General features: G+C 37.8%; 1 protein-coding gene across 1 annotated transcript in view; it reads left to right on the top strand.

Moving 5' to 3' along the window:
- Positions 1-447: 447 nt before the first annotated feature.
- PSKH2 (protein serine kinase H2) overlaps positions 448-22498 on the top strand; it is a 38194-nt gene continuing 16143 nt past the window's right edge. Inside the window, exons 1-2 of the mRNA XM_027870390.1 lie at positions 448-500; positions 17658-18324. Of these exons, the coding sequence (XP_027726191.1) occupies positions 448-500; positions 17658-18324 (720 nt within the window). The remainder of the gene's footprint in view (positions 501-17657; positions 18325-22498) is intronic.

Here is a 22498-nt window from a genome sequence, read left to right as displayed (position 1 = left end):
GATTTTTAACAGTGGCAATCCAAGGTTTAAACTGATTATAGTTTGTCCTAAGATAGGGCAGACAAGTTCAACTCTCCCAGAGAAAGGAAGTGAGGCAATTAGGGTGTTATTTCAAACAGAGAAAGGAAGAAGTGAGGTTCACTAACATTATGTTCACTAACACAATCTGTCAACATTTTTCAGTTCCTATTTTAAGGCTTGGTATTAAGAATTGGGGTACAAAGAAGAAAAGTTACACAGCACCTCTCTTCAAGGAGTTTACAGTCTAGTAGAAGAGGGGTAAGGTTCAATCATTTCAGTCTCTCTGTGATCTCATTTGGGGTTTTCTTGGCAAAGATACTGGAGTGGTTTGCCATTTCTTCCTCCAGATCCTTTTACAAATGAGGAAACTGAGGCCACCGGGGTTCAGCAAATTGCCCATGGTCACCAGGATTTGAACTCAGGAAGATGAGTCTTCCTACTCCAGGCACAGCATGTGTGCCATCTAGCTGCCCAGGAAGGTAAGACATATGTAACCCAAGTACAATGAGATAAAGTATGTAGAAGAGACTGGCAAAGAAATAGAGTTCTTAGAATAGGGATTCTTAAGCTGAGGTGCATGGGTATTTCAAGGAATATGTGAACTTGGATGGGAAAAAAATTACATTTTACTCTTTACTACCCTTTGTTTTCCTTTGTAATCTTATGTATTTTATTTTATGTATTTAAAAACATTTTTCTGAGAAGATACTGATTGCACCACCTAGCTATGTAGGTGAAGGCTGAGGATAGAGAACTGTATCTCAAGTCAAGAAGACCTGAGTTTAAATCCAGCCTCAGATACTTAGTAGCAGAGTGACACTGGACAAGTCATTTAGCCTCTGCCTCAGTTTCTTATTATAAAATGGGAATAATAATAGCACCTACTTCCCAAGGGTTGTTGTAAGGATCAAAATGAGATAATATTTATAATGTGCTTAGTACAGTGCCTGGCATATAGTTGCTTAATAAATTCTTATTACCTTTCCCCTCCCATCCCCCTGCACCAGACAGCCAAAGGGGTCCAATGCCTCAAAAAAGGTTATGAACTATTCAAGAAGGAAGCTATCATTTCTAGCTGGATAATCAGGGAAAGGTGGAGGAAATGGTCTCTGATCTGAGCATTTTGGAAAGTGAAGGATTTCAACAGTTGGAAATGTTGGCTCTGTTTCTGATCTGGGGAAAGATATGTGCAAAAAATATGTGGAGACAAGATGAGTAGTATAGTTTGACTGGAGTACAAAAGGAAGGAAAGTATCATGAAATGAGGTTGAAAAGGCAGATTGCAGCCAGATTGTGGAGGCCTCTGATGTTTGTATTTATTTGTTAGAAAATGGTGAACCACTAAAATCCTTTGGGTAAGTCTGTAAAAATAGAGAGAGATGTTTTCCTGCCTTATGCCTCTAAATTAATGTATTGAGAGCACGAGGTAATTTTTATTTATTTATAGATGATGGAAATTTTGTTTACTCTTATAGAATCATAGCATTTTAGAGCTGGAAGGGATATTAGAGATTATCTAGTCCAAAACTCACAACCCCTTTATAAATGTTTTACAGGTGCTCTTTTCTTGATTTTAACACCACTCTCAAGGTCATTTCCCAAAGGCTTTTCATTCCTAATGGTACCCTCTCTGATAATAAACACAATCAAGCAAAACAAAATTGTTCATGGCTGCAAACAGATGCCTTAAAGTGCATTATATTAATAAAGGGAATCTTATAAACCACATAGACTAGCAGTATATTTCCATTTTTGGTGTTTCAGGTGGATTTTTAACAATGGCAACATGAGGCAGCCAAGTTCAGCCCTCTCATTTCAATTTAAAGAGAAAGGAAGGGAGGTGATTGGGGTGATATTTCAGTCAGGGAAAGGAGCTCTCCCCCTTAGCCATCTCTTTGCTGATAGGTGGGAGGTAAGATCCATCATCTGGTCCTGTGAAGTCACAAATGGTCATCTCATTGATCAAAGTTGCACAGTCTTCGTTTTCATTCTGTGGATTGTTCTGGCTCTATTTCCTTCACTTTGCATCAGCTTACCCTGTTTTCTCTTCAGGTTAATCTCTTATGGTACAATAATAATATTCTCCTTATTTTGCAGAGAAGGAAACAAATCAGAGAAAAGTGAAGTAGCTTGTCTGACATTACACAACTTTCAAGTGACAGAAACAGCACTAGAACCCAGGTGATCTTGCTTTGAGTTCAGGGCTATTTTATGAAACATTAGAGCACGAGCACATTGGAAGAGCTAATTTTGCCACTTAAGCTGATGGCAACCAAGATCAGAATCAGAACTTGTGGTGGATAGGCTACTGGATCTCGAGTAACAAAGACCTGAGTTCAAATTCTGCTTTAGATATGTATTACTTATGTGACACTGGACAATTCACTTAAGAGGGCCTCAGTTTATTCATCTATAAAATGAAGGGTTTGGATTTAATGTTCTCTAAGGTACCTTCCAGCTCTCAATCTATGATCCTATGAACTGCCCTAATATAACTAAGTGATGGTCAGTTATGAATATTTCCCTTTTTTGCATGTGTATTAAAGAAAACCTTTAAAACTTAAAATGTACTATAAAGCTCTTTAATTTTCCTTATAGAAGGTGAGCATAGCTATTTCTTCCCCCCTTCCTTTTTTTTTTTCTTTTTTTTGAAGCAAGTTGAGGGTTAAGGAATTTGCCCAGGGTCACTCAGTGGTTAGTATCTGAGGCTGGATTTGAACTCAGGTCCTCCTGATTCTAGGGCCAGTACTCTATCCACTGTACTACCTAGCCCCACTATTTTTTTTTAAGGCAATCAGGGTTAAGTGATTTGCCCAGGGTCACACAGCTAGTAAGCATAGCTATTTCGTAAATATGTTAGACCCAAACAAAACAAAACAATTTGCTGTTATCTCTGAAAAACCATTCAAGATTTTTTTCCTGAGTCATTGCAACTGCTTGGCCTCAATCAGAGATTGCAGTAGGAAGTGAAAGAGTCCTTGCCATGGGGTAGTGATGAAAGTGACAAAGTATTCAGCATTTTCATTTCACACCGATGTCCTACTTCAAGGTTCATTATTATTTGTTTGTGGGGTTGGGGGCGGGGAAGCTCTCCGGACTGCTCTGTCAACATGTCCTATGGCTTGTGGGATGAGTTTAAAGGAAGAAGCCCCATGCCACTTTTCATTGCAAACCCTCCATCTGCACCATAGGGAGAGGGAAGCTGATAAAATGAACACCTTCAAACTGATGTTTCAGTGGTAGGATCGCTTTAAAGAAAATTAACCTCAGCAGGAGGCCTTTCAAACGGAAGAAGATGTGAAGGAAAAAGCAAACTCCCAGGTGCTCCAAGGGGAATCACCCTAAATGGAGCTAATGCCTCATTTTATCTACAACAAACCCTCCCTTTTGAACTTCTTTCTTTGTTTTGAAAATGTAGGCATAATTCAGAATCAGAGAGGTGTCAGAAATGGAGTTCCCCACAGATTCCACAATTACCACAGGTCTTTTTTCTTCACTCCTACTAGCAGACATGACTAAACCCTATAGCAGACTGAAGATTTAAAACAAGACCATGTACTTTTAAAAAAAATTTTATTTTTAGGCAATTGGTGTTAAGTGACTTGACCAGGGTCACACAGCTAGTAAGTGTCAAGAGTTTGGTCTGAGGCTGGATTTGAACTCAGGTCCTCCTGACTTCAGGGCCAGTGCTCTAACCATTGCACCATCTAGCTTCCCCTTTAAGTATCTACTATGATAGAGGCAAGGTAAAAAAGTGGATAGTCAGGTGGCCTTAGAGTTAAGAAGGGTCCAATTTCTGCCTCCATACAGATCATCTGTGAGACACTGGAGAAATTAATTAATTTCTCAGTGCCACAGGCAACTCATTAAGAGGATAAATTGCAGGAAGAGTGCTGATTAATCAGTCTGAAAGCATGATTTAAGTGCCTACTATGTGTTAGGTTCTGTACTAGTCAGCTAGGGATACAAGTCCATATATCAGTATGTACAGCATAAAAAATAAAGTGAAGCAAAAAAAACCCAAAACTTCTCCTACCCCAAAGAGTAACATCAAATGGTCACCTGCCCAAAAAGGATTCTTAGAACAACTCATAAAAGACTAAATATAAAATAAGAGAGATTGAGCTAAAAAACAAAAAACAACCTAAGCAAACCAAGAAGATTATGAAAAGAAAGTCAACCAACTGGAAAAGGAGATCCAGAATCTTAAGGGAGAAAACAACTCCTTGAAAGTTATATTTGGGTAAGGAAAAGCCAACAACATTATAAGAGAACAAAAGATAATAAAACAAAATAAAAAGAATGAAAAAAATAGAAGAGAATGTGAAACATTTCATAAGAAAAACAACTGATCTAGAGAACAGATCAAGAAAAGAAAACATAAGAATAATCAGACTACCTGAAAGCTATGATAAAAAAAGAATCTTGATACAACAATACAAGAAATATTTTTTTAATTGCCCTAAAGTTTTAGAAAAAGAGGGCAAAGTAGAAATAGGAAAAAACCACCAATCACTACCTAAAAGAGATCCTAGGATGAAAACCTATAGAACAAATTCTGAAATCCACAGGTAAAGGAGAAAATATTATTAGCAACAAGAAAAAAAATCAAATATGGTGGAGCCACAATTAGAATTACACAAGACCTAGCAGTGGCTACGCTAAAAGACCACAGGTCTTGGAACACTATATATTAAAGAGCAAAAGAACTGGGGTTGTGGCCAAAGATATCATACCCTGCAAAGTTAAGTATAATCCTGAAGAAAAAAAATGGATATTAAACGAATTGACAGACTTTCAGGATTTTGTTGCTGAAAGACCAGAACTTAAGATTCAGGGGAAATATAAAGACCATTTACAAGGGACTCAATAAGACAAATTGTTTACTTTTTATACATGGAAATATAAATCATATGTCTAAGAGTGTCATTAGTAATTGGGTAGTTTGAAAGAAAGATTGGGGCAGAGCTGAGTATGATGTGATTCTAAAAAGCAAAATGGTATAGGAAAAGGTAAAAAGAGTAATTATCTCATACAAATGAGGTGTTTAAGGAAGAACTGATATAGAGGAATTAGATGGGGGAGGTGGGCTGGTAGTTCTGGAACTTTACATCAGATCTGTTAAAGAGAGAACAGCACATAAGTTTAGAAGGGTGTAAAAATCTTCTTACTCTATAGAGAAATAAGAGAGCGAGAGAAAAGGATAAGGGGGGTAAAGAAGGGTGTGTAGATTAACGGGAATGGGATAAAGAGGGAACAACATATATATCTAGAAGGATATAAAAATCTACATTCAGAAAGAAATGAGAAGGCAAAGGGATAAAGTAGAGGGAGAGGAAAAGGGAGGGATTCTTGGAGGGGGGTAGGTTAAAGAATAGGAGGGCAAGGTAGTAGGTAGAAGTAAAGCAGAGGAATGAGGAGGGATAGGAATAGAGTGAGAAGGATAGTAAGAAAAAATAGGAAGGAGGAAAATACACAAGTAATTATAGATTAGAATGTGAATGGGATGAATTTGCTCATAAAATGAAAACTGAAAGCAGATTAAAAATTTGAATTCAACAATATGATGCTTTCAGGAAATGTTATAAAAATGAGAGATACATATAAATATAAAATAAAGGTCAGGAATAGAATTTATTAAGTAAAAAAGCAGGGGTAGTAGTCATAATTTCTGACAAGGTTAAAGCTAAAATAGATTTAATCAAAAGAGAAAAATAGGGAAACTACACTGTGTCAGCCATATTAACCAATATTGTTTTAGACCATATAAAATAACTAGGCAGTATAAAAAAATCTGAGAGTATATCTGCCAAAACGGATACAGGAACTATATGAATATAAACACAAAACACCTTTTATACAAATAAAGTTAAATCTAAATAATTGAAGTAATATTTATTGCCATGGGTAGCTAAAGCCAATATAATAAAAAATAACAATTTTACCTAAATAATCTATTTATGTAATGCCATCCCAATTAAATTACTAAAAAATTACCTTACTGAGTCAGAAAAAAATAATAACAGGGTTCATTTGGAAGAGCAGAGGCTTAGGAACTTCAAGAAAACCAGGGGAAAAAAGAGGTGAAGGAACTAGATTCAGTAATATCAGGCCTTAAACCATATTATAAGGTGAGAGCAGTGTTGAAGTATAAAGTGGATAATTTTGATTATTTTAAATTAAAATTTTCTTGTATAAATAAAAACTAGGTAGTCAAGAATAGGAAGAATGCAGAAAATTGCTAAAAAAAAACTTTCATAGACAGTCTCTCAGAAAGGATGTGATTGGGTTGGAATATTGCTGTGGTATAGGAAATGCTGAACTGGTAGATTTAGAACAATATGGAAAGACTTGGACTTATGAAGGAAGGTGCTCTCTGCCTACAGAGAAACAGATGATAAGTAGAAATAAGCATGATATTGTCTTACATACATGTATTTGAGTGTATATGTGTATATACATGTGTATGTTATGATATCTATATATATGTATATATGTGTATGTGTGTGTGTATTCATGCTTAATTGTAGCCTTCTTGTGGGGGGAGAATAAAGTAAAAAGGGCACAACAGAGAACAAAAGAAAACTGACTAGGAAGCAAAGAAAAGATTGACAGCTTTGAAAATAATGTGTAGTATTTATTATATAGGTTTTCCTGAAATGGAAATTTATTGCTTTATATTGAATCCTTTCTTATGTTCTGCTGTGTATGTGGCAATTTTTTTTTCTTTTTTTATTTTGTATTAAGTTACAAATAAATTTAAAAACTTAAAAAGAGGAAAAAGCAAAGAAAAGGACCCAAAGTAATGGGGGGGGGGAAGAGCACAATCAGCTAGAGGAATCATGAAAGACTTCATGTAGAAGGTGGCCCTGGAACTGTGCTTTGAAGGAAACTAGGGATTCTAAGAGGTGGAAATAAACAGAGTTAGTATTACAGGTATGGGAGCCTAGAACGATAGAAGATAGAGTGCCTTGTGTGAACAGCAAGAAGACAAGTTTTTTGGGGGTTTTTTGGGGGGGGGGTGGTCAGCAATTGGGGTTAAGTGACTTGCCCAGGGTAACACAGCTAGTGTCTTATCTGAGGTGGCATTTGAACTCAGGTCTCCCCAACTCCAGGGCCAGTGCTCTGTCCTCTGCGCCACCTAGCTGTCCCCAACAAGACTAGTTTAAAAAAAACAAACATATAATAAGGACACTTGAGTGGGAAACAGTGAAGATACCTTTTAAGAAGGAAGCCTCTTACTTAAAAGAAATTCAGGGACTTGGCCTAGAGAGGCTCTGGACTCAGAGTCTCTGTGTTTCCAGAATACTTATTCTAGGATTTGCTCAGCTGTGTTGATTTCCAGCTCTGGTGCCAAAGTGAATTTAGGAGGTTGTGTAGGGAGAAGCACAGAATCTGCATTGAATAATTCAATAGAAAGCTAAATTGCATGTTGTTATAAATGGGAACGTGCTAATAGCAAGTAACTCTAAGCAAAGCCTTTGATAGTTTTGGGAAATGAACAGGCATCGAGCTTGGGGGAGATTTTTCTGTTTAGGGGTTGCAAGTTGACTTCAATTTATTCAATTAATATTTACTGAGCACCACTGAGGGGTATGACACCGTACAAGGTGCTGGGCACAGCTCCTATTTATTCAGCTGGCTCAAATATTTCAGTTATAGCAATCTACTTACTGCATATGTGCTAAATTCAGGGTGACAAGAAAAGTTTAAAAAACTGGTTTTAATTCTATAGTTAATTTACCATTTAGGATAAAATATATTGCATACATAAATAAATATGACAAATCTCTTTACCAATAGGATATGTGTGAATGATTTGTAGATATGCATGCATAATTCAGAGAAGGACACGAATAATATTATCAGACTATTTATTGTCTTTATTTTTAATCCCAAATCCTAGAAACTGTATCATAATATTTATTCAAATGAGAGTTTCATTATCTCAGTACATAAGAAGGACTCTTAGAAAGTGCATTTCTTTAGTGTTTTCAGTAAGATTTAATAACCGGAATGCCACATTCAAGGTAATTGTAGTTTTATTCATTAGGAGGGCAGATGAATTCCATTCTTAGCTTTGAAGAAAAAAACGGAATTGATATAGATGGTCCTGTATAATTTCCTTTGGAGAAAAAAGGAAGTGGAATGGTTTGTTAACAGTTCAATTCAGTTCCACAGACATTTATTGTTTATTTCCTAGGTACTAGGATGCAAATGTGTAAAACATATAAGAGGGAGTAGATATTGGGACCAGTTCCTGGTTAAATTAGCTGTTAGGACCTTGGACTTGTTACTGGTACTGAAAATGTCTGGCCTATCTGCCAAGTACCCTGTGCCTCTTTCAGGCTCTCAGCTCACTGCAACTCACCCCTTAGTTCCATCTCTTTGTGGGTGCTGTCTATGTGTTCACTCTAGGGATGATATTTGGATTTTCAATCAATCAATAAACATTTATTAAGCATCTACTATCTGACAGAAACTATACTAAACTTGACTCCCATTATTCTGCTTAGAAAAAACACCCCTTCTCAGGGAGGGAGAGAATTTGGAACTCAAAATTTTAAAAAATGAATGTTAAAAATTTTGTTTACATGTAATTAAGAAAAAAACTAAATGTCAAAAAAAGAAAAAAGAAAAGAAAAAACTCTCCACTCATTCTTTATCCATTGCTTTCTTAAAGGTTGCTTAGAAGACATAATAGTGTAAACATAATTCAAAATGATAGCATAGAGCCATCTCAGCTGCATGGATTACTGAGAAGTATAGTTGTCATGTGGCAATATGGGTCCTCAGTACCAACAAATCAAAGAAGTTTATTATCAACACACCTAGCATGCACCTTTCCAGTCTGTAAACCATTTAGTTCCTACATCAACTTTCCTTCCCTTTCCTTTCATCTGTCTCCCACCCCTAGACCGCTCAAAATTCTGGAAGTTCAGACCTTGTAATTTTCATCTAGAAGCAGGCAAGCCTCACCCATGATTTTTCACTTGCAACCCCAGCCCCACCAATTTACCCCCTATCTTCAGCTCTTTCTCCTGTACGCAGTCAAGCACATTTAATTGTATCTCTGTACCTTTAATACTAGGCAAGTCTAAGGGTGCTTCTCCTCACCACAAGATGGAAGCTACCTGGATATTTCAATCCTGCCAAGATAGCCAGAAAGAGAAGAGACAGGGAATTCTACAAACAAAACGCTTCCTTCCACTTTCTCCTTTCTCCTTCCCCTTTTTCTTTCCCCCCTTCCGCAGCTCTCTCTTTTTCCCCCTCCTCTCCAAAGAGGTCTACCTAGCCATAGTACGGAGAGATACTAAGCAAGGGCAAAGCACTGGCTCAGCTGAATGCACCTTCCTTGCCTCTGTGTTGGTCATGGTGGTAAACCAGTCTGAGGGAGAGCAAGTACTGTATCCTCCTGGGCTGACGTTTGTGCCCGGGCCCCCAGGAATCTGATCACTATTTCCCAGATTCAGTGATTCTGGAATGTAGCCTTAGTTTTCTTTTTGACATTAATTTAATCTTTTAAAAAGATTAAATATCTGATTTAAATCATTCTGTCTGAAGAATTCTGCTGATTAATCCATGATGAACATTTACTCTCCTGGTAGATCTTCACACTCCACCCACCCTTTGTTTATGCAGGAAATTAATATTTTCTCTACTTGCATATTGAGTTCACTTGGTTGCTCAGTAGTTACTCAGTTGCAGAAATGCTTTTTGGTTCTGCCATCCAACTTCTCTCTTATACCAGTAACGCCTAAGAGACGTTACTTCTCGATTTGTATGGTGTTATTTATGCACATAGAAGTGCCTATTGCTAAATAAATGATTTTTTATAATAATAGCTAGCATTTATATAGTGCTTTCAAGTTTGCCAAGTGCTTTACAAATATTATCTAATTTGATTTTTACAACAATCCAGAGTTAGATATTATTATAATCCCTATTTTGCAGATGAGGAAACTAAGGCAGACAGACATTAATGATTTTCCCAGGGTCTCACTCTAGTAAATATCGGAGGCCAGATTTTTATCTCTGGCCTATCCTGATTTCAGGTCCAGTGCTCTATCCTCTGTGTCATCTAACTGCCTCCTGATGAAGACCATGTCATTAAGAGCCCTTGACTTGGAGATATGAATTCAAATCCTGACTGACATTTACTAGCTGTATGAAGACGGGAAAGTTATTTAATACTCTTTTAACCTGTTTCCTTATCTATAAAATGAAAATAATTACCCTTCCAGTGTTTGGACTATTGTGAGAAAAGCACTTTACAAAACCTTAAAGAGCCACATAAATGTGAACTATTATTACAATGAAAGAAAGTAATGTCTTTTACTAATAGCATAAAAGTCTCTCAAATGGCTTCTTAAGTTTAAATGAATCTTGAGTTCCATAAATGGTTGTCCCTATAATTCAAGAGAAACCTTAGGAGAAAAGATATATTTCAGATTTGGGTCAAACCTCTATTTCTTATAAAATATATTCTGAGCTTCCTTGATTTTTAAGACTTCATCTGAAAAGTCTCATACTTTGCTTAGGATTCACTTAGCCTTAGTTTTAGTGTCTCAGTTATTTATTGGTTTCTTATGCTATAATTTCTTTTTTTATTGGTATCTTTTATTTTTCAGTTACCTTCATTTCCAAATATGTTCCTTCCTCTTCTCCTACCCAGGGAGCCATTACTTCTAACAAAGAATAAAAAGGGAAGAGGGAAAAATGAGAATAGTCTGTTCTGCCAAACCAATCAAGACATTAGCTGAGTCGGACAGTATATGTGATGTTCCACAGCCAGAGTCCCCCACTTCTCTAATGAAGGGGAGCAGTTGGATTTTTTCATCTCCTTCACAAAGTATAGTCATGATAATTAGTCACAATGATATCTTTTCAAGCCAAATGCCACTAATGACAAGCACCCTAATTTTACAAAGTATTTTATATACAATATCTCATTTGAGACATGTAAGGTCCTAATGCTATCCCCATTTTATGGATGAAGAAAACAAAGCCTAGAGAGATTAAATGACTTGTCTAAGGTTACAGATCACAAAACTATTAAGTGTGTCAGGTAGGATTCAAACCCAGGCCTCCCTGACTCAAAGTAAAATGCTCTATCCAGTACACTACGAATGCAATAAACACAGATGAAAAAAATGACCAAAATCCCAGAGAGGGGGAATTGCCTGATGACTACTTTTCCTGATTTTACCTAGGTTCAAATCCCAATTCCACTCTTTATTAGCCATGTGCCTATGGACATTTAACTTCTCTGGAACCTCAATTTCTTAATCTGTAAAAAGATTACAGGATAATTATATTATTTCTACCTGCCTCAGTATTGTGAAGAAAACTCTTTGCAAACCTTATGGTACTATCATTTTTATTACACTCAGACTCTGAGAGCAATACAGAACTCATAATGGCTCAATTAGTTATCAGAGGGGTGATGTTCTTACCCCTTGTTCTTTGAGATCATAAAATACCAGAATTGGAAGAGACATTAGGCCACATTCCTCTTTTTTTTTTTTTTTTTTGGAAGAAAGGTGAAGAACTAACTAATAGTAGCCAGTTCTAATAATACATTCCAATTCAGGTCTCCTGATTCCTAGCCAATCCACTCGTGCTACCAACTCCCAATAACAGGGGTAACGTTTCTGTAAGCATTTACAAATGAGAAATATTGGAGACTGTCTTTTCGAAACAAAATCTTAGACTGGAAGGTGCCAAAGCTGTCACTGTCTTTGTGCTTATATGGGATGATAAATTGCTGAGGCAGATGCGTCCGTGTGTGTGTGTGTGTGTGTGTGTGTGTGTGTGTGTGTGTGTGTGTGTGACTACGTGGGTTAATGTCTCAGTCCCTGCTCCAAACCTAACTCAGGGGGACGTGGTGGGAGTGGGAGGAGGGGAGCCGGGGCAGCAGCTAACCACCAGTTCTAGGACCTGGGGCAGTGACAGAGATCTTCCTCCTGTGCCCTCCCCCTCTCCCAAATATATAAGGGGAGAGAAAGGGATTTGGTCCCCTGAATGAATACACGGGCGGTTCCTCTGGGAAGCCTCAGAAGTGTAAGCCCCTTCTGTCCTCTTACTCATTTGCTGCTCCTGGAGGGGCTTTGCCCCTGGAGACGGACTATGGGCTGTGGGACCAGTAGCAAAGTGGTCCCGGAGCTGCCGGGGTCTTCCTTTCACCCGAGCTGGGGAAAAGGAGTGGGGACAGGAAGCTGTGGTCCACTTCAGACGGGGCAGGGAGTGGCTGGGCACAGGGGCCATCGGGGAACCCGCGAAGCTGCAGTAGAGGCCGCTCAGAAAATGCAGGTGGCCAGATACCGGGCCAAGTTCGACCCCCGGGTCACAGCCAGGTAAAACGCCCTAGAGATCCCCTGAGCATTATGGGGCACGGTGTGGTGGGCAGAGGGTCGACTCTTTTCTCTGCAGGGATGGAGAGGGTGACTGGCAGGCGTTAAAGGCCCTTCTGAAAAAAGAAGGTATGGAACATCACAGTACTTCAGAAATGTACACTAACGAATTTAGAGCCAGACAACGGTCTTTGAGATTGTCTCACACAATCCTTTCATTTTACTAATGAAGAAACTAAGGTCTCGACCAGAGAGGACCTGAGGTCTTGGGGTTTTGATTGGCTGCAAATCACGTCTAGTCCTAAAAAGACTGGGAGATTAGGTACAATGTAATCTTCATCTCTCCACTTATCGCTAGTTTCCTGTATTTAAACTACTGAAGCCCTCCCTTTCTACCTGGAATAGATCAAAGAATAGGCTGTAGAACCTTTGAACCTAAAGGGATTCTATAGGGAAAAGGGTCAGAGGAATTTAGAGTTGGAAAGTAAGTAAATCCAAGCCCCACATCTAATCCAGCCTCTTCTGTTCACAGGTGAGGAAACAGGCAGTGTGATTAAGTGATTTGCCTCGAGTCAAGCAGCTATTGGGTGGCAGCACCTGGATTAAGGGAGAAAGTCTGTTTTTCATCTTTCCATTATGCCATAGACAATCTGACCCCCAGTCCATCATCATCATTAATGAGCACTTTAAGGTTTAGGAGCAGCTGGTGGCATGGATTAAAGGGATAGACTTGGAGTCAGAAAGACCTGAGTTCAAATCCTGCCTCAGACACTACTGGTGGGACCCTGGGCAAGTAATTTGACCTAACCTCTGTCTCAGTTTCCTCAACTGTAAAATGTAGATAATAATAGCACCTACCTCACTGAGTTATTGTGAGGATCAAATGAGATTTGTAAAGAGGGCTTAGCACAGTGCCTGGCATATAGTAGGTGCAATAGAAATGCTTCTTTCCTTCCCTTTTCCCCAAACACTTTACATGTATTACCTTATATGAGTCTCTTTTGGGTTCTTACATTTTCCATATGTTCTAAAGTCCTAACTATTTTCATTTCCTTATGGTATTTTTATCATAATATTACTTATTATACAGGTTGTGTTACTATTTCTTCTCCTGTGTCACCTTTGACTTTAGGTTCAGAAAACCCAAATTTGTAGGATGAGGTTAATTTGAACTGAATCTAAAATCTACAACATACTGAAGATGGAAAATTGCATTGTTGCTTGCCTTTGCTGTAAAGGAGCCATGACCTTATTTTTGTTCTGGCTAGAGGTGGGAAAAGAGCAGAGACCACTGAGAAATGCCTCTCACTGGTCAATCCAATTTAAAAATTTTTCAACTATTCGGCTTTGTATTTCTAATAAAGTGCATTCCTCCCCTACTTCCTTCCCCTCCCCCATTTTGTGGAAATGACCATGGGTTCTCTAAAGTCATGGCAGCCAAGTATGAACTCTAGCAGATTCTACCAGGTTCAAAACTTTGGGCCCAGTGATAGACTGTCATCCAAAGAGCAGAACAGCTCATCACCAGAAGCTGGGCCAGCTGGTGAATTTGTGTGTGTGACTGTGACTTCTGGAGTCAAAGGAGCCTGGTTCAAATCCTATCTCTTCACCTCCCTGAGCCTCAGTTTCCTCATCTGTTAAAAAACAAAGGGGGGGGAGGCTAGATAATAATCACACCTACATGACAAAGTTGTTTTGAGGATCAAATGAGATAACACATGTACTTTGCAAAATTTAAAGTTCTATATAAAAGCTAATTATTATTATTAGCTGGCCTCTGAAGTTCCAGCCCTAAATCCAAGATCTATCTATCATGTCTATCTATCTACCCACCCCTAAATCTATTATCTATTAAGGCATGAATCAGAATCCAGGAAAATAGTGGTCAAGTTTTATAATGTAGTAAGACCTGGCATATTGTTGCTGAACATTTGTCATTCCTCTTGAACCAATTTCATTTCAATCACTTTAAAGCTAGACTTAAAACCTTACCTTTTCACTTGAATGCCAATGACATGGCCCTCCCTAAAATACTTGCTGAATAAATGCAGTTTATCTTTATTGACTAAAACACTCTTTATTTTAGCAAACGAGGTTGGACCCTCAGAAATGGTATTGTCTGATAACTGATGATTAATTTAGTGAGCAAATGGGTCTGTCTTTCAGTTCAAGGGGAAAAGCAATAAATTAGTATTTGCAAAGTGCTTTCATCTACTTTGGAGGGAAGGTAAAACATGCATTTGAGATGCTTTCTTAGTCTACAAAGTGTTAGAAATGAAACTGCCTGTGATTGTGTTCAGAGAACACAATGAATATTTGTGTGAATAAATAACCAGAAGAAAGGGAAGAGGAGAAAGAATCTTTTGAAGATGGTTAAATTACTACCTATTTTGATAAACTAATTGACCAGAAAATTAAAAAGCATTTCCTAGAACAAAGATGTTTTCAGTAAGTCAGTAGAAATTTCATTATTATTTTTTTTTTTACTCAGTAAGCAGTACAAAACATGGAACAAATAAGTTGGGAGAGAGATAATAAAAATGAAAAAAAAATTGAGGGAATCTCCCCTCCTCAATTTCAACAATATTGAAATTAAAGTAGGATCTTCAGTATGATTTAAAATATTCTATATGTTTTTGTTATTTACTGGTTTGCATGTTTCTTTCCATTTCTCTCTCTCTCTCTCTCTCTCTCTCTCTCTGACACCTTTAAATGGAAAACAGTTTACCACGGGGGAAAAGAGCAGTGGAGTAGGTTTTAAGATTCTGAGCTTAGCATTGCCTGTCTCCATGTTCTAAATGTTTAATTTCTCAAACACAGTAAATCCAGGTCAGGAAGGGAGCTCTTGAACTATTTTCAGTTGATGTTGTTCTACCTGAGTGGGTTGCTTTCTCTGTGAGAGAGTAGCACATATATTATTGATAATGATTTTACATTCTCCTAAAACTTGTGTTTACTGCTCAGAAATAGCAAGTGTCAGCAACATTTTTTCTTCAGAGAATTCTCTCAAATGGGGGATTGGGAGTTGTCAGGAGCTTGTGAAAAGCTACTCCTTTCAATCTTAACTGTTTGATAGTAAAGCAGCTTCTGAGTCCTGAAGAATGTACCCCAGGCTTGTTGCCACAGTTCAATTTTCTTCCTTCCTTGAGTCATTTAACAAATATTTATTGAGTAACTGTTTCTCTCCTAAAGCATACAGCATATAACAAAGATGAATTATATGTAATTCTTACTCTCAAGAGACTTACAATCAATTAAGCAACAAGCATTTATTAAGTACCTACTATGTGTCTGGCACTATGCTAATTGGTGGGGCTATAAAGGCAAAAGTAAGCATTCCCAGCCCTCAAGGAGCTTATCTTGAAAGCAAAGTTAATTATTTTTAATAACAAGAAGTTGTTTCTAGCCATCCCTCTGACCTGATACCCTCTTTCCCTTCCACTAAAGGTAAATAGTCATACTTCTGGGCACATTTTTTCATTTATTTTTTTTTGAACGTAAACAAAATAAAAATGAGAATTTCCTTATACAAAGTAGAAAAGAAAAAGAAGATTTTACATGTACAATAAAATAGGTTCAATTGTGGCTTTCATGTATTCAATTATCTTGATATAGATAATTTTTGACTCTATTTTTTTCCAACCCAAACCTTTTTTCTTGCCCTCCAGTCTTGAATCTCCAACTGCCTATTGGGTATCTCAGACTTGCCATGTTCCAAACAGAACTCATTATTTTTCCTTCCAAACCCTTAAGCCCAACTTCCCTATTACTGCCAAGGCCACCACCATTCCTCTCAGTTGCCCAGTTCATAACTTCAATATCATCCTTGACTCCTCACTTGCACTCATCTTCCCATATCCAATATGTTGGCAAATCCAAAATCTTTTATATGCTTCCTTCTCTTCTCAAAACTCTAGTCACTTTTGGGACAGCTAGGTGGTGCAGTGAATAGAGCACTGGCCCTGAAGTCAGGAGGACCTGAGTTGAAATCTGGCCTCAGACCAAACACTTGACACTCACTAGCTGTGTGACCCTGGGCAAGTCACTTAACCCCAATTGCCTAAAAAGCAAACAAAAAAACTCTATCCACTCTGGTGCAAGCCCTAATCACTTCTGATCTAGGCTCTTATTATAGCTGGTAGGGTGGTCTCCTTGCTCCAGCCAGCTGCCAAATTGATCTTCCTAAAGCACAGAGAGCTGAATGTGGCTCTCCTCTACTTTATAAATTCCAGTGGCTCCCTATTACTTCCAGGAGCAAATATAAAATCCTCTTTTTGGCATTTAAAGCCCTTCACCACTTGTCCCTTTCCTACCTTTCCAGTCTTTTCACACTTTACTTCACTTCATGTACTCTGTGATCCAGCAGCACCGGTCTTCTTGCTTTTCCTAGTACTAGACATTCCATCTCCCTACTCCATGCCTTTTTACTGCCACCCCCATTCCTAGAATGCTTTCCCTGCTCACCTCTGATTCCTGCCTTCCCTGACTTCCTTTCCAGTTCAGACCAAATCCCACTTTTTGCAGGAGATCTTTCCTGATTCCCTCCCTTGCCCTTCCTATTGCTAGTGCTTCCCTCTGAAATAACCTTTCATTTATACTGTATATATCTTGTATGTATGTAGTTGTTTGTACATTGCTCTCTCTCCCTCTACCCTTCTATTTAGAATGTGACTTCCTTAAGGTAGGGACTGTGTTTTTGCCTCAATTTGTGCCTCAGCATTTAGCACAGTGCCTGGCACATAGTAAGTGTCTAATAAATGACTAACTGACTAATAAATTTGAGATGTCATTTTCAAAGCTGTTCTGATTGTTCCTTTCTGACCTTCTGTTCTTTTCTGTGTACTTTTAAAATGAAAAGATTAAAGAGACATGACTTAAAAAGAGGGGTGGAGGGAAGCAAAGCCAACCAGCACATCAGCTGAGACAGTATGGTCAATATCAGGTTTGGTTTTAGCAATGGTCTTGAAACCTTGGGTTAATGTGCTGGCTATCACATACTAGTTATATGACCTGTGCAAGTCAGTTCACTTCTCTGAATTTCAATTTCCTCATGTAAAATGGCTACTACAACAACAATAATACCTACTTCACAAGGTTGAACGGAGAATATTTTATGAATCTCAAATTGCTATAGAAAATGAACTAATTTAAAAAATTTAATTTCCCTTTTGTAGATGTATATATTACAGGATGAAGATTGGGAAGAAAGTCCCTCTAGGGATCCTAGATATGTTTGAGAACAATTATTTTAGATGGATGACAGGTATATCTGTTTTTCAATAGATATGATATCCAGGCTCTTATTGGAAGAGGCAGTTTCAGCAAGGTTGTGAGAGTGGAGCAAAGAGTCACAAAGAAGCCCTTTGCGATAAAAATGGTGGAAACCAGCGTAAAGGAAGGCAGAGAAGCATGTGAATCGGAACTGAGTGTCCTCCAGAGAGTCAGTCATTGCAATATTGTCCAGCTCATAGAGATCTTTGAAGCCCAGGATCGAGTTTACATAGTGATGGAACTGGCTACAGGAGGAGAACTCTTTGATCGAATTATTTCCCAGGGAACATTCACAGAGAGGGATGCCATCATAATCCTCAAGATGGTTGTCGATGGACTAAGGTATCTTCACAGTTTGCAAATAACTCACAGGGACCTGAAGCCTGAAAATCTCTTATACTATCACCCAGGGGCAGAGTCAAAGATATTAATCACAGATTTTGGGTTGGCACACTCTGGTAACAAAAATGGTAACTGGTCCATGAATACTATCTGTGGGACACCAGAATACATTGCACCAGAGATTCTGTCCAGAAAACCATACACAAACGCAGTGGATATGTGGGCCCTTGGAGTAATAACGTACATTTTACTGAGTGGCTCCCTGCCATTTGAGGATGAAAACCACATAAGACTTTATAGGAAGATCCTAAAGGGCAAGTACAACTACAAGGGAGAAGTGAGTAAAATGTTTTATGTGTATTAACTTAACCTATTGGATAGCATTTGATTGGATTACTGAGTTATTGTTGGATTGTTTAACACCTTCATTCTTTTTCCCTTGTTGGTACTGAGAGTCATAGCCCTGAATAGCTGGGTGTGCTGATGATATGGTACTCTCAGTATGATCTTTAAGTGTTTGCTGAGAATGTCAATGTATTCTGAAAGGCTCTCAATTAGTTATACAGTGCAGCTTCAGTGCCCCGGCCTCTCAGTTTATGTGAGATTTTTAATCTTTTATGGAGACTTTTAGTTTTAATGGATGCATAATATCCATTGTGTGTAATATCCAATATGTGTAATGTCCAATGCAGTCATTGTGGTATAAAAGGAAGAACAACGGATTAAGAATCAGAGGACGTGGCTCTGCTACTTACTACACACTATTTCTTACATATTTGCCTCACTATTATTATGGTCTAAGTTTACGCTTGCTCCTCCCATGGATGCTGTGTGTATTTGTGGGAAGAAGTGAACCAGGTTTTAGGAGAATGTTTTGCATTAACTGTCTTTACCATGTTATTTGAGCGTAGTAGTAGCTGTCCTCTGGGGATCCAACCTACCAATTCAAGGAGAAGTCGGGGAATGCTGCTATTTTTCCTTCTCTTTCTCTTCTTCCTCCTCCTCTTTTTCTTCCTCCTTCTCTTTGTCAAATGTGGTCCCCCTCTTTACATGTGGATGCTCTGTACATAAGAATATAATTCTTGGTTGCTTATATTTTGTAAGACATGTTAGAGTTTAGAGCCTAGATTTTAATAGAAATTCTATTTATTATTATTTTCTTTTTCAAAACAGCTAGAACAATTTATTTTTTGTCCTGTGCAGTTTTCATTTATGATTTCTTGAAATATAGCTCTGAAAAAACAGGCTTTAAAAAAGCCCATTGTGTTTCAAATGGGGCTACTTAACTAGCCTTTAAACCCAAATCACTCTGGCTCTCGTTGAATGGCCAATAATAGCCCCCAAACCAAGTCTTTGTGGCTCATTATTTAGGTTTTGATGGCTTAGAATGAAGGTAAATAGCAATTGTTTTTTTCTGTTCTTGCCAGAAACCTGGACTATCTCTAAGGATCTTCCCATCCTAGATTGATAGTGTTGTCATGGTAAATTGGGCCATTTTTTGTCTCAAAACTTACCTAGCCCTTAGTCATTGAATGGTCATGGCCTCAGACAAACCGAGACCTGGGAAAGACCTTAATTTAAATAGGCCAAAGTTACCCACTGAGCCATTGCTGGTCATCTTGACTTTTGTCTTGCCACTGGATTTTAATGACTCCTGAGGACCGAGTGAGGCTGATGACCTTTTGACGCTCTGCCTCACTTAAATCCAATTCATTCTCAAGTCGAGACATCACCTTCATGATGTCACTAGTCCTCTTTGAGAATGAAAGATCAAGAACAACAACAACTTACTGCCTGTCTGATAGTGGACAAGTCTCTTAAACTGCTTGAGTTTCCTCCTAATGTAAAAGGAAAGGGGACAGCTAGGTGGTAAAGTGGGTAGAGGGTTGAACTTGGAATTAGAAGACCTGAGTTCAAATGCAGCTTCAGATACTTGCTAGCTGTATGACCCTAGGCAAGTCACTTACCCTGTTTGTCTTCAGTTTCCTTATCTGTCAAATGGGGACAGTAATAGCACCTACCTCCCAGGGTTGTTAGGAAGATAATTTAAAATATTTGTAAAGTGCTTTGTAAATCTCAAAGTGCTATATAAATCATACTTATTATTATTATTATTAAAAATGAGAAGGTTGGATTTGTAATTCCATAATCTCTTTCATTTTTAAATCCACGAAATTTTTGTTATGTTCAGAACAAAAAAAAAAAATAGAGGGTAGGTACAGACCCATGGTGTATGAGTATGAGATTAAAATGTCCTTTTGACCATATATGAATCCCTAGTTCAAGGACATTGTTGGTGTATGCTTTTGTTTGCTGTTTTCTATGGAATATATGAGTATATAAGGTATCCATATATGGGGAAAATATTTTAATTTCCTATTGTTAGTTGAGACTACGATTATTAAACAGGAAAAGGAATGAGAATCATATGTGTATTGTTTCCTATAACAAAATGAAGAGAAATAATTGTTATGAATATCAAATATTTTGATAAGTTCCTTTTGTGTGTGATATAATTCCATTTCCTCATTCCACACCAATACTAAATCAGTTATTCATTGAAGATTACCTATAAGATTAACTATTTCATTTTGGGGTGTTGATGACCTGTATGAGGCACTTAAATGTCACTCTGTTGCCTAAAACATCTTCCCCCTGTTCCTCCTCCCACCCCTAAATCCTACAAGTTCAAGTTCATTCTTGACAGCCTTTGAAGTCCTATGGCACTTACTATTTGCACTGCTTATTTTATCATTTAACTATAATAAAAAAGGTGATGTAGAATTACCTAATTGCTTCATGTCTATATGTCTCTGTAAAGCGTGTGTGTGTGTGTGTGTGTGTGTGTGTGTGTGTGTGTGTGGGTGTGTGTGTGTGTGTGGGTGTAAGATTTTCTAAATATTTAGACATGTCCCTTCTGGTGTATAGATGAGGTCTGGCCTATCTTTTTAGAAAGTAGGAGAAAAACCACGTTGATGCCACCAGCATACAGCACATACACACTACAGTTTCTAAGAATGGTTACAAGTTAGACTTACATCTCTCTCTCACCTACTAAACATCTGTAGTCTAGAGGTACAGTGTTAGGAATTAAGGAGGAAAAACACTCCCTTGATCGCTTTTAAGGATAATCCTTACCTTCATTTGCCTACTTAAACCCTTCTACCAAATGCTTGTCAAATGAATGAAACGTAGTAAGTCATGAATTGAATAAACCCATTTTCCCAAGCAAAATAGCAAACTGAAATTGGAGTTCTACAGATTAAAATATACTAACAAATACACAGGAGTGAATGAGTTCATCAGCTGGGAATGAGATAAGATCTGAGTTCAAACCAGGAGAAAGAACAATCTTAGAGAAAGGCCACTCTTAGCAGTCTCTACAACTGCAAATCCTGGAGATCAAGGAACATGATGGCATTGGTCTAGTCCACTATTCAAAAGTCTGTCTCTCTCAATAACCTCCCTAGATGTTCCCCTTTCCATGTGTGTCCCCAAAATCTTTCCAAAGTCCCTGCAACAAGTTGAAATAAATCCCTTAAATAGCATCACACTCCAAATTCTTTCAGCCAATTAAGAGTTGTCTCTCTTGTTTACACAACACAAGCCAATTTCTCGACAAAACTGACCCAAGCTTGGGCAGGAGTAGGATTACACTTTATTTTTCCAATGAGACTATAAACTCCTTGAGAGCAGGAATTGTATTTTATAATCTCTCACATGTATCATCATGATATGCCTCAGTGCTAATTCACATAGAAGGCATTTAATAAATACTTATGAAGTTGTCAGGAATCCTTAATTAAAATACATGACAAAAACTTATCTTTGCATCTCATGTATTCCACTGTTCTGAGCATTTGCTTTCAGTAATTTCAGTAAGGTACAAGCTTTTGATTTATGAGAGCTATCCTGAATTTAATTTTCTGAATTTAATCAGTTTCACAGATAATAAAATCTCAAAGCTGGAAAAGATCTTAGAGATCATTTAATCCAATCTCCTTATTTTACAGATGAAGAAATTAAGTAAAATTTACTTTACTACCTAGGTTACCTTGGGCAAGTTATTAAACTTCTATTGGACTCAAAGTCAGATTAAGGCCATTTAAAATATTTCACCCATTCCACACTCCCAACCTCCTACTTTCCATACATAATACTACATGCTAACACTTCTACTTGTTGAAATTAATCTTATTATCTATAGAAAATTAAGAAAGGTGGGAAAAGATATATCTACTCGCTGAAAGGAGAAACTTGCCCAGTAGAGACAAAAGTATCAAACAGGCACAGTCAACTCTGTGGAAAAGAAATATAGAGGAAAGGACCCTGGGCCAAGCCAAGGGATGATTTCTCTTTGGTCACATTAAATGGCCATTGTAATGGCTTCTATTTTCCACATTGTGGTAAAGAGTTCACGTCAAGGTTGGAGAACCATTCTCTTGAACACTTCCAACAGAAGCCTTGATTGTCTCTGAAACCACCAAGGTTCTACTTCTCAATCACTTGGA

This window comes from Vombatus ursinus, unplaced genomic scaffold (genome assembly GCF_900497805.2).
Source record: "Vombatus ursinus unplaced genomic scaffold, bare-nosed wombat genome assembly UNPS02000577.1, whole genome shotgun sequence".
Taxonomy (NCBI): Eukaryota; Metazoa; Chordata; class Mammalia; order Diprotodontia; family Vombatidae; genus Vombatus; species Vombatus ursinus.
Note: the sequence above shows the minus strand (reverse complement) of the source record. Positions and strands in the feature narration are given on the sequence as shown.